Raw genomic sequence first — 12858 nt, forward strand, 5'->3', positions numbered from 1 at the left:
GGGAGCAGGTGTGATTATTCTCATTTTAGAGATGAGGAAACTAAAGGTCAAAGAACTCAGGGGGCTTCCCCAAGATCACAGACCAACTGATGACCTAGCTGACAGCTGAACTGAGGTCTGTCTGGCTCTAAATCCCTGGGACTCCCCAGCAGGGCAGTGTGGCTTAGTCTAACTAAGGCAGCAGGAGACCTACATTGTTCTTGCTGTGTGACCTTGGGCCATTCAGCCAATATTTCTGTGCCTTAGCTTTTGCTCCTTAAGATAGGAGGTTTTTTCTAGTACTTAGATCCAAGATGCCACAAAATTAGCTGCTTGGAATTCTTTACCAAGCAACAGCCCTGGTCCCTTTCCCTTGATCTTCCTGTCCTTCTCCAACCCCTTCACTTTTCTAGGTTCAAGGACTATTCAGGTCAGGGGTGAGGGAAAGGAAGAGAACAGGAGAGGGCATGGTCGTAGTCAAGGGACAGACAGGGGTGTGTGCTCCTAGGAGGCAGGAGAAGGCAGCGATGGTGCTTGGGATGGAGAGCAGGAGGAGGGGACAGGTAGAAGAGGCTGTCCTCACCTTCACCACTATTCTAGAGAAGAAAGCAGGGAACTCAAAGAGGGAGAGGACATGGGGGTGTGCTTTGGAGGGGGCCAGAGGGGGCAGCCCTTACCGGCTTGATGTCGCGGTGCAGGAAACCCACAGAGTGGATGGCCTCAATGGACTCCAGGATCTGCTTGCCCAGCCGCAGCGTAGTGCTCAGCGTGAAGGTGCCTCTCGGCTGGCTGCGGCGCAGGTCGGCTAAGTTCCGGCCCTGGGGTGGGGGAGGGGGGCAACCCAGCTCAGTGGCCATCTCAACAACCACTACTGCGACACTCTGCCCAGCATCACTCTCAAACGCTTGTGCCCACTTCCCACTTCTCCCAGGCCCACGATCTCCCTTCCTCACTCCTCACTCCAAGAGTCACAGCCTAAGCTCTTGAAGGACAGTGGAGGCAGGATGGGCCACAGGGACTCACCTGGAGCTGCATCACCACGTAGTTAAACTTCTCATTTCGGCCACAGCCAATGAACCTGCACACGTGGTCTTTCCCTGAGGGGCAGAGATAGGGGTCTTCCAATTCCTACTCCTCTCTTACTTCCAACCCTAAGGTGGGCTCCTGATGCACTCTGGATTCCTGGTCGCTCAGCCATGGCCCCGTTACCACTCCACCCACCACCTCCCCCTGACCTTAGCCTCATCATTGCTCTTAGACTCTGGTCCCATCTCATTTCACCTATCACCTGCCCCTTAGCCCCTGGCTCCATCACCTCTTCCCACCATTCCACCTGCTGTAGGCCCTCACCTTGCAGCTTTTTGAGCACAGCCACCTCCATCTTGAGGACCTGCTTGGGCTGCTGGGCTGACTCCACCTTGAGGGCCACGTTCTCCCTGGTCAGCAGGTCCATGGCCTCGTAGATCTCACCAAAGCCCCCGCCCCCGATCTTTTTCAGCTACGGAGATGGGGGGAGGTATTATAAGGGACACAGGACTCAGGCTGAGCAGCTCCTCATTTCACCCATTGCTGGGTCGTATCCTTCATTGATGAAAGGAAGGGCCATATTTGAACGGGGACCCCATGTCTCCCTTCCTCGCCCAACCTATCAGGGCCCCCACCTCCTCTCCTGGTGCAGGAGACAGATAGCTCAGCCCATTGGTGGAACAGTGCACGGGCGCGTGTGCGCACACACATGCACACGCACACGCGCGCGCACGCACACACACACACACACACACGACAGAGCCAGATATCAGAGTGGGCAGTGGGAAAGGATACGAGACGGGTGACTCCGTGACTCCATACAGACATATAAAAAAAGCCATGTAGAATTCTGAAGAGATAATGGACTGTCGTCAATCTTATTTTTCTGGGAGGACAATAAATATCATGCTCCCTCGTCCCCCACCTAGACTGAACAACCTCTGTCGGAAAAGAAAACCAATTTCCAGAACCTCCCAGTTTCAGGGTGGATCCCCCAGGGAAGCTGGCCTTTCCTAGGGCTAGCAGAATCCTGAAAGGTGTCACTAGAGGGAGACAGTATTTGGGGGAGGGGGCATTTTGGAGAGGGGACTCAGGAAAGGGTACTCACTGCCCATGCCTATTGCTGAAGTTCATGTCACTTCCTGTGCCCAGAACCAGGGTGAGCCTCCTCTCCGGGGCAGGGGGCACTGTGGGAGCATGCGGGAATGGAGATTTGGAGAGAATCTGCCCATTCCCAGAGGCAGTGCAGAAGCGATCCGACCCTCTAGGCCCCTCCTCCTCCAGCAGCCCAAGGCAAGTAGTGAGAAGAGGCAGGGGGAAGAACTGTCGTGGAGGAAGAATCGGCAAGGGGACATGAGCAAAGCTAAGTTATGGAAAGAATTAAAATTTATGTCAAGTCAGAGGCCCAGGGCTCTTGGAGAGTGAGGGTGCTGCTGGCAATGGTGAGGGGACTAGGGAGAAGGTGCTAAGTAGAGACTTTTTAAGAAAGATGTACAGCTCAATTCTCACTTCCTCAGGGAGCCCACCCCTCCTGGCTTGCCTGCTGTCTTCAGAGACGTCGATTGCATCCTGTTGGCTTGTAACTCACGAGCCACAACTGAGCTTGCTATTGATTGGATGGTGGCTGCTCTGATCAGCCAGCCTGTAAACCGACTCTGAGCCTCCTGCATCTTCGAGCCTTCCCTTAGCATTTATTCGGCACTTGGATGCCCAGTAAACATTTAATGGTGATTGAAATATAGGAATGAAGAGAAGAAGGGGGCAGGGCAGAGCTGAGGACGGAGAGTGCTCAGCAGGGTACAATTGAAATCACTCTAGAAAGAAAGAGAAAGATGAAGGGAAGATTTAGAAGGGAAGTAGAAGGCTGGATGAGATTTGAAGGCTCTTATGCCCAGGAAGGAGACAGGGAAAGAGGAAGGAAGAAGAACAGTGAAAAACCAGAGTCTCTTTCTACTGAGATGAAAGTTAAGGTCAGACTTCTAAAAGAATTTCAGAGAGAAGTAGGGGTAGGTAGGGATAAAAGGGATCGAATACTTGGTGATGGAAGGAAATCTAACTCTAGGAGGTGAACACAAAATATATATACGACATACTGTTGAATCGTACACTTGAAACTTGTTGGATTTTGTTGCTCGATGTCACCCAATAATTTTTAATAAAAATAAAATAAAAAAAGAATTTCAGAACCAGGAGGGGACAGACGCACACTCAAGGGAAGCAATGGCATGTCTTCCTCTGGGGAACTTTAAACTCAGGGGAGATTCTAGTATCTTCTAGATTCCTTTATGGTTTGCTGTGAGAATGGAGGAAAGGCAAGGAGGAGGGGAACAACCACATCTTGGTTCTGTGCTCCAGACTCAGACATAATCTCAGCTCATCCCCAGAGGCACATGACAACGCAGGTGAGGAAGGTCACAAGAGTCGCCATTTTACACAGAAGGAAACTAAGGCACAGAGAGTTAAGTAAAGTTGCTGCAGGTCAAATGGCTGGTAAGCAGCAAAGCCAGGTGTCATTTAACCCCAGGCAATCTGAGGCAGAACCACACTCTGAATCAGGACATTATAGGAACAGTTGATCACACTGGGCTTAAAAAGTGTCAGTGCTGAGATTCAAGCTCAGATCTGCTAGGCTCCAAAACCCTTGCTGGAGACAGTAAGGAGGGAGGAGGGCTCGGGGTAGCCAAGACATTTCTAACACCTACTCCCCAATTTCCCAGCATGCCCAGGGGTATTTCTCTACCACCTTCATTTCCACACTGAGCCTATTTTTCTTTCCTTAGTCTCCCCCTTACCCCCCACCCACCCTTTACAGAACTTCCCTGGGGTGAGAAGTTGGCTGTCTATACCCACCCACTCACCCAATACCCCTCCTCCCTGGGCCCTACAGCTTGAGCTGACTTATATATCAGGCATAATGGGCACAGTGACTAGGCCCATAATCTTTCTGGGAGGCATAAAAATGTTTTAACGTCTTTTAAAGTCAGAGAGAAAAAATTAACTGTTAGGTCAAAAAGAAAGTTTTAATATATAACATTAATTTATTTCTCTTTATACCAATGCAGTCAGAAAATACTATTTTTAGTACTTTATTATTGAGGAAGAGGCCCAGGAAGGAGACGTGCCCAGGACCTACGAAAGTCATAATGCAGCCCTGCCCACAGCCCAGTAACAGGAATATTCTCTCAACCTCCTTTCACCAGAACCTATTCCTCCCCTTCTACATTGTTTTCATGATCCCCTCCCCTGCCAAAGGACCTCCCTAAATGGAGAAGAAACATAACACAATAAGACCAGCACTCAGGGAAAAAGAAACCTAGTTTCTTGGCCCAGCTCTGGGTGACCTGGGGTGAGTTTCTTAAATTCTGAGGCTTCACTTTTCCTCTTCCATAAATAGAGAAAATTGGAAAGGTTGGTCACAAAAGACTGTCAGCTCTATGGTCTTGATTCTTGGATGGGCTAATTCTTGGAAAGCAGTGTAGCTCAGTGGCTGTCAGATGTCAGAAAGACCTGGTTCTATCTACCAGTCATAAGAACTTGGCAAATTAGCTAATCTCTGTGCCTGAGTTTCCACACCTGTGAAACGGGGATAACAGTATCTACTCCACTGATTGTTGAGATAATGTATGTAAGGCATTTTTTCACAACATCTGGTGGCAGTAAATGCTCAAAACAAATGCTAAGTTTTTATTATTCTTGTTTGCTATCCTGATTCCGACAAGCCTTGCCTCAAGAAGAATAAAATGTTATTGTTTTTAAATACTCCACCTAGTGCCACTGACCCTCATTTTCTCCTGGCCACAGCCCACCTCTGGGCAGCTTGTTCTTGGTTCCTGAGCTCTGCCTCATGTCTCTGTCCCATTCCTTATGGGGACATGGATGACGGGAGGCATCTGGCACCCCACCCTCTCTAGTTCTCCGGGGGCTCGGGAGGTCAACTGGTAAAGATTGCATGCTTGCCCCCTTTCCCTAACTCCCCCTTGCTATTTCTCTTTCCATTCATCTCCCACCTCCTCCCTCAAAAAGCACAAGTTCTAACCCAAACTCAGTATGTGTGTGAACACCATCTTTCTCTCTCCTCTTCAAGTGCAAATGACCTGTCTCCAATCTGCCAGCACAGGAAGCTCTTATGTCAGGGCACCAAGGATGGGGGTCTTGGAGGAAGACTCCTCACTTTGCCATACCTTCTTCCATTGATTACTGCCCTGGCTCCTCTTTCCCCAATTTCTGCCCCGTTACTCTCTTTCTCAAGAAGTTTCCCTCTGGGACAAAGCCATCCCCTTCCCTTGGCTCCCCCACTCCTCCAGCGCTCCCGGACCCCAACCAAAGTCATCTCTGTCAATGCTGCCAACTTTGCCCCTATCCCTGGGCCTCCTAAGGGACCTGCCCAGCAGGGTGGTTGTTGCCATGGAGATCTACTGGCACTCAGGCCCCACTCTCCTCTCAGTCCTGGAACCCTGGTGAGCTGAGCCTCACTCACACCAAACACACACACACACACACACACACACACACACACACACACAAGACACACAGGCTTAGTGTGGACCTTGACTTGCATATTCCCCTTCCTTCAGGCTCCTCCCAGTGCAGACCCACAGTTCACACACTAACACCCTACCATCCTCCCACATCATCTTGACTCCCACAAAGATAAGAGACCATTAGAGAGCTCTATGCCACAGAAACAAATGGGGCGGGGCAGGGATTGATTTTACAGTAGGTCCCACTGCTCCAGACACTGCCTTTCCCTAGTTCACGTGCCCCCGCTCCCACCCAGACCCAACCCCCCCCGAGAAGACACAGACTACAACTCCCAGCAGGCCGAGCAGCCTGAAGTCCTGGGCTGGAGGAACAAGGCACGCTGGGAGAAGGAGTCTCGCGAGTTGCACCTGCGGCAGGAACCAGTGAGGGGAGGAGAGTGGATGGAGAAGATGGAGTGCGGATGCGGTCGGAGCATCCTGCAGGGCCTCCTTCTCCGAACCCAAGCTTTTCCGCACTGTGCGGTAGTGGAGGGACACATGCTCACTCACTGCCCTTCTCCATCGTCCGGCAGAAAAAGAGCCACCCCTCCCTCCTCCCTCCACCGTGCTTTGCAGCTCCTGCTCCGACTTCCAACCAGGAGTTGTTTCAGGCTGGGCCCGACTAACGTGACCTAGCCCAGAAAGGGGTGAGAGAGGGCGGGGCTGGAGAGGGCACTGGGGGAAAGCGATTGTCCACAAGTGCAGGTAAAAATGACCTGCAAGCAGTATGCAAATGAGCTCGGGGCACCTCCCTCTTAGGGTAAGGGCGCTGAGGGGCATGTGTTTTAACTGGTCTCCAGATCTCCTTCTCCACTCCTTCCCCCGCCCCTTCCTCTGCCTCACCGAGTCACTCACTCACCACCTTCCAGCGATCCTTGACCACGTAGTTGGCCGGCAGGATGTCGGCCTGCTCCCCTCCCCCACTCATGTTGGTTTCGTCCTTAAGAGCAGCCGCTAGGCACTGCATCCGCCAGCCGGAGGGTGGGGTGTCCGCAGGGCCTGCCCTGGGGGGGCCATCTACCTGGGGGGGGGTGGGGAGGGGCTGTAAGTGGGGCGGGCTAGGACCTAGGACCACTTTGCAGATAGGATGGAGAAGAGCTCCATTCAAGCAAGGATCCTTCCAGGGCCCACTGGGCAGATGCTCCAGGAGTTACTGGGAGAAGCACTGTGTAAGCACCCCAGTGGAGGTCAGGGGAGAAGACAAATACTCTCCACAGGAAGGGACATACAGACTACACACGGGAGATGCAACACAGAGATGAAAAAAAGGAGAGGAAAATGATGTGCGAACAGGCTGTGGGGAAAGCGTTTCCCAAAGAGAAGTATACTAGCTAATGTGGGGGACAGTTGCTAACTAAGGGGCACACCAGCCTGGGTCCCATGTTTATATTGAGGAGACCTAGGCCAAGTAGGACCAATGTAAGTGACTCAATCTCTGGCCCTCAGCACTCACACCTTCCCTGTGCCACAAAACGCCCAGAGAATTATATATCTAAGGCTTATTGAAAGGGGAGAACTGCTGACCAAGGAGCGACCCCGTGGAGACACACACCAGAGTGCCAGAGATAAGCTAACCAATCATAGGAGATGTGATGATCAGAGAATGAGGAGATAGCCAACGGCCCTCGAGGATAGTGCCGAGAGAAGGGGCTGCAGCTGCTGACAGGTATACAGCATTCTCAGTGGTGAGCGGAACCACTGCCACAACCCTGGGCTCAAAAAGCAAGGAGGAGAGTGATGGGGTGAACATAAGGCAATAGACTCAAGACATGGATTTTAGACAGCAGCTGTATGGCCACTCAGAGGGAGAGAGGCAGGCTGAATTGGGAGCAGTCGAGGGCCACAGGGAAGTGAGAGCGGCCTAACAGAAAAATAACAGGGAGCAGCAGGTCTGCGTAGGCATGGGGTGAGAGATCCTCTGACCACACCTTTCTGTGTCTGCTCAGGAACCAACAAGAAGTAACACAACTCTTGTTACATTAGGATAGGTAGGAGTTGGACATCAAGGAGAGTATACCAACTGTGGGGGTTGGGAAAGCCAGCCAGGGTTACCCAGGGATACGCAGGTGTGTCTGCATGTGTATCTGTGCATGTATCCCTCTGTGTGAGTGTGTATATGTCTTTATTTGTCTTTGTGTGTCTGTGTCCGTGTGTCTTTGTGTGCTTGTGTGTGTCTGTCTATGTCTGTACATCTGTGTCTGTGTGTGCTTATGTGTGATGTTGCGTTTTAGTGCGTGATATGCATGTATGTAGGCAGGGAGCCAGAAGAAATGACTTTTTGAGATCTCTGCCAATCCAGTACAAGAATGGAACCAGGTTCTTCTTTCCTTCTACATTTTTTATAAACTGTAGAAGCCCTCACAATGACTCTGGAGAGTCACAGATGGAAGGAGGTCACTCAGGCTGGGATGGGTGGGTGGTGCAGACAGGAGGAAAGTGCCCAAGATATCTATGGATGGAGTGGGAATTCCGTAAACCTGTCTTTCCTTGGGATGGGGTAATTCTCCAGGGCTCTTGTGTCTAGCTATCCTCTACAGGGGGCAGTGAGGAATAGTGAAGGCATGGAAACAACCTTCAACAGGTCATGATGTGCCATGAGGGACATGTGGAGAAGGAACCTTCCTGGAGAGGGACACCTTTCTTTTTGTCTTTCTTCAAATGATTCGGCTGACTGTCCTCCAATCCACACAACTTCAGAGTATCAGAACTGTGAGGATATCAAATAGGCCTCTGTCCTCTTTCTGCCAAGTGGCGTATGGGACAGGAATTCTTAGGGCAGAGAGGACAATGGCAGGATGAAGGGAGAGGTAGGGATGGGGGGTTCCGGAATAAAGGTGGAGAAGACAGGTGGAGGACAAGATAAAAGAAGCAATTGAACCAGTAGGGAGGGAGCCTTGAGGAATTGAACAGGGTCATCTCTGTTGGGCTTTCCAGTCCTGTGATGATGGATTTTGTAGGCTAATGAGAAAATTTGGGGTCCTGTTCCCATTTTATAGATGAGCAAGCCTAGAAGAAAGTAAAAGGGAGAGTGGAGGCAAGAATATAAATGAGGGTTCCCTGCCTTTCCCTATCCACCATCCTTCTTACTCTCCGCCTCAGAGGGATATACTCAGCTCAGACTAGGATTGGATGACATGAACACCAGTAACTTGGCTGCCCCATTACTGCCTCCTCAGGACCCTTTGGGTGTGTGGAGGCATGAATCTGCAGTGAGAGAGGGCTTGTGGAGGAGGTTTTTAGGAACATCTTTCAGAAAGTGGGCATGTTTGAGAGTGTGGGGCCAATGATGTGTGTGTGTGTGTGAAAGAGAGCGAGAGAGGGGTATCTAAGTGGTTAGGAGCTCCTCGTGGTATGTGAATATAGGTGTTAATATGGAACTGTGCAAGGTGTGAGTCAGGTGTGTTTGAGAATCTGGGAGCCCAGGTAAGGAGAGTTAAAGGAGACCAGTGAGGGGTAATAAAAACAGATGAAAGAATGTGTGGGAGGGGGCAGAAGGGAATGGAAGGGACCAGGAGCGACAGAATCAGAGGGGATTGAGTAAGACAGAGACAGGTGAGACATCATGATGGCAGGTGAGAAAGCAGCAACAGGACCACAAGAGGGGTTTCTGGGCACAGCTGAGGGGTGAAGAAGTTGGTAAGAGGCTAGTGGGAGGAATGGGGGGACTGAGGACAAGGGAGAGAGGTTATGGAGACAGCCTGGAACGATTTGTCAGTGGTGACAGGAGAGTGAAGCCACAGGGACAGGGGACAGAGGTGAGAAATGAGGAGCAAATCCTCTGGAGGGCAGTCGGGAGAGGGTGGGTATGTCGGCTGGGGGGCAGGGAGCCGGTCCAGGCCTCAGATGCGGCCCAGGCTGTGTAGGCCAACGTCCCAGCTCAGGCGGAGATGACAGCAGGGAGGGGGCGCTGAAGAAGGCTGCGTTGGGAGGTGAGCCAGGCCCGAGGCCCAACGAGTCCATAGAAAGAGACCCCCTCCTCGACCCCCGCCCAGCCCGCTGCCCGGCCCCGCCCCGCCTCACCTGCTCTGTACCCGCTGCGGCTGCGGCTGCGGCGGCGGCGGAGGCAGCGGCTTGGGGCGGCGCATCCCCCGGGGCCGGGGCGGGACAGGGACGGGGGCGGCTCAGTGCGGCGCTGGGCGGCCCGCTCCCTCCGGCGGCGGCGGCGGCGGCGGCGGCGGCGGCCTCCCGACCGGGACCATCCCGGCCCGGCCCGGCCCGGCCCCGATCCTCCTCGGGCTACGGCGGCGGCAGCGGCAGAGTGGGGATCTGCCCACAATGCACTGCGCCGCCAGCATCAGCACCAACCCTGACATCACCGCCCCACCGCCCCAGCTCTTACATCACCGCCCTTTCTCTGACATCACGTTCTACTCTGCTCCTCTCTCCACTCCTTCAGCCCTAGGACTCGGACTGACTCACGCTCTCTCTCTCTTTTCCTCCCCATCCTCGCTCTGTATTCCTGCCCAGCTCTTAGGATCTCCTCACTAGTCTCAGCCGTTCACTTGATCCCCATCCCCAAGCAGGTCGCCATCAATCCTTACCCGAACCCATAAACCTCACCTGTCTCCGTCACCCATTATCTTCTCCACTCCCAGCATGTTCCTATCACTCCTCACCTGTCCCCATCAGCCTCAACTGAATTCTTGACTCCATCCACCCTATGTTCATGTTGCTTTCCTCTAAACTCATTCCCCCTCACCTCTACTCATCCTGCAATATGTCCCCATCCCTCAATTCTTCGAACACTACCCCTGACCTTTAACTCTCGCCCCACCACATATACACACCTTACCTCCTGGCTCGACCTATCCTTCTCTTTCTTTGTTTCTTTCATCTGTGACAAATCCTGTCATTGTTTATTACTGCTTACCAAATAAGATGCACACTCTTTACGGTGACATTAAAAATTTTTCCCAACATGGGCCTACCAAGGCTATTATTACCCTTTTGACAGATTGGATTACTCAACATCCCTCAAACATACTTTGTACTTTGTCTCTCTCAAGTCCTTCCTTCCATCCTCATGCCTTCAATAAATGCATACTGAACACTTTCAATAACAACAATAATAGTAGCAGCAACTATTTACTCATGCCAGACACTGTTCTAACTTTATACATATTAACTCGTTTAATCCTCATAACAACCCTATGAGGTAGGATTACTAATGTTATACCCATTTTATAGATGAGGAAACTAAGACACAGAGATTTGGGTAATTTGCCTCAGATTACACAGCTAACAAGTGGCAGAGATGGGATTCAAACTCTGGCTCCAGAGTCCATGCTCCTAACCACTATTCTGAGAGGAAAGATCATTGAGTCTGCAAGAATAATCAGAGGAGGCTTCTCAGAGGAGGTGTATTTGACTGTCATTTAAAAGATTAGACGTTTTCCAGTTGACAAGTGGGGCCAGGGAAGACAGAGTGTAGGAGAGATTTCCAGGCTGTGAGGACAGCCTGAGGTAAGCTGGGGGTGGGCATGTGCAAAATTGTGAAGGACCTTGTGTGGCACACTAAGAAGATTGGATTTTCTCCACTTAGTTTTGAAAGTGTAGTGGATGGTGTGGCGAGCCATCCAGATGTCCCTTCAGAGTCTAAGTAGTTATTCCCCCAGCCACCTAGGGTGCCGAAGGCCTATCGGCTGACTCTCTGGGGATTGCCCTTGGCCTAGGGAGATGCCTCACCCAAGATCATGCGCCCTTCTTGGGGCATCCCATGGCTAATCCATGATCAACCTGTGAGTAAAAAGGCCTGACTGCCTCCCCCCAACTCAGGGACAGCTCTGAAGGAACATCCCATTTTTAAAACTCCTAATAGGATCGGCTGAAACTTCTGTTGAGAATGCATCAGAACTCAACTTCCCCTCTGCTCGATGCTATTTTCTTTACTTCTCCACAGATGTTGGTCCTCAGAGCACTTTTAAATAAGCCTACTGCATGATTATCTCTGACTCAGAATCATAGCCCAGGGCAGTTGGACCTTCAGACAGGAAATCGCTGAAGAATTTTGAGCAGAAATAAGACAGTCTGATCTGCGTATTGGATTAGAATTTAAGGTTGACAAATTTTTCAATACTTTAAAAATGTTCCTCTACTGTCTTCCAGCTTGCATTGTTTCTGATGAGAAATCTGCAATTATCCTTATCTTTGTTTCTCTATATCTAATGTGTCCTACTCCTCTGGCTACTTTTAAGATTTTCTCTACATCACTGGTTTTAAGCTATTCGATTATGATGTGATTTGCTGTAGTTTTATTCAATTTTCTTGGGCTTAGGGTTTGTTGACCTTCTTGTGTCTGTGGATTTATAGTTTTCATCAAGTTTGAAAATTTTTTCATCCATTATTTTCTCAAATATTTATTCTGCCCTCCACTTTCCTTCATGGACTACAATTACCCTGTCTATTAGGCTGTTGAAGTTGTCCCACAGCTCACTTATGCTTTGTTCATTTTTTCCCTGTCTTTTTTCTCACTATGTTTCATTTTGAATGGTTTCTACTGCTTATGTATTTAAGCTTATTAATCTTTCTTTTGCAGTGTCTAATCCAGGAATATTTCCATTCAATTTAATTTTCATTGTAATTTACGTGAAGTTCGATCTGGGTCTTTTAAAAATCTTCCATGTTCAATTTTTTTTCTAACTTCTTAAACATATTGAATAGTTATAACTCTTTTAATGTACTTGTCTACTGATTTTATTATCTAAATAATTTCTGAATCCATTTTATTTTTCTTCTTACTATGAGTCATATATTTCTGCTCCTTTCCATATCATAAATTTTTATTGGATGCCAAATATTGTGACTTTTTTGTTGTTGAATCCTGGATATTTTTGCATTTCAGTAAATATTCCTGACCTCTGTTCAGAGATGCAATCTATTTACTTGAAAATAGTTTGATCTTTTCAAGGCTTACTTTTGAAGTCTTTGTTAGATAAGACCTGAGCAGCCTCTAATCTGAGGCTAATTTTTCCCCACCACTGAGACAAATCCCTTTGGTATGATTTACCCAATGCTCCATGAATTATGAGATTTTCCACATCAGCTGGAGGGAACAGGTACTATTTCCATTGAGTGAGCTTTGAGGATTGTTTCCTCTGCTCCTTTCAGATGTTTTTTCCCCACCTGAGAGTTTCCTCACTCATGTGTGCTCATCGGTCCTCAGCTAACTGTCATGGGGAGCCCTCTGAAGATTTCAGAGCTCTTTCCTACAAACTAGCAGTCTTGGCCTCCCTAGACTCCCCAGTCTGCCGGCTTAGCTCAAGGAAACAGCTAGATTCAGTCTGGATTCCTCCTGCCTTCAGCCTGGAAACCACAGGCAACATGCTGGGGCAAA

General features: G+C 50.0%; 1 protein-coding gene across 1 annotated transcript in view; it reads right to left on the bottom strand.

Annotated features, from left to right (window-relative positions):
• Positions 1 to 6492, bottom strand: part of TTBK1 (tau tubulin kinase 1) — a 35582-nt gene extending 29090 nt beyond the window's left edge. The window contains 4 exon segments of the mRNA XM_039854362.1: positions 657 to 797; positions 1003 to 1076; positions 1330 to 1477; positions 6385 to 6492. Coding sequence (XP_039710296.1) covers positions 657 to 797; positions 1003 to 1076; positions 1330 to 1477; positions 6385 to 6492 — 471 coding nt within the window.
• Between the last annotated feature and the right edge of the window lie 6366 nt (positions 6493 to 12858).

The sequence above is a fragment of the Pteropus medius genome, unplaced genomic scaffold (genome assembly GCF_902729225.1).
Source record: "Pteropus medius unplaced genomic scaffold, Ma_sr-lr_union100, whole genome shotgun sequence".
NCBI lineage: Eukaryota > Metazoa > Chordata > Mammalia > Chiroptera > Pteropodidae > Pteropus > Pteropus medius.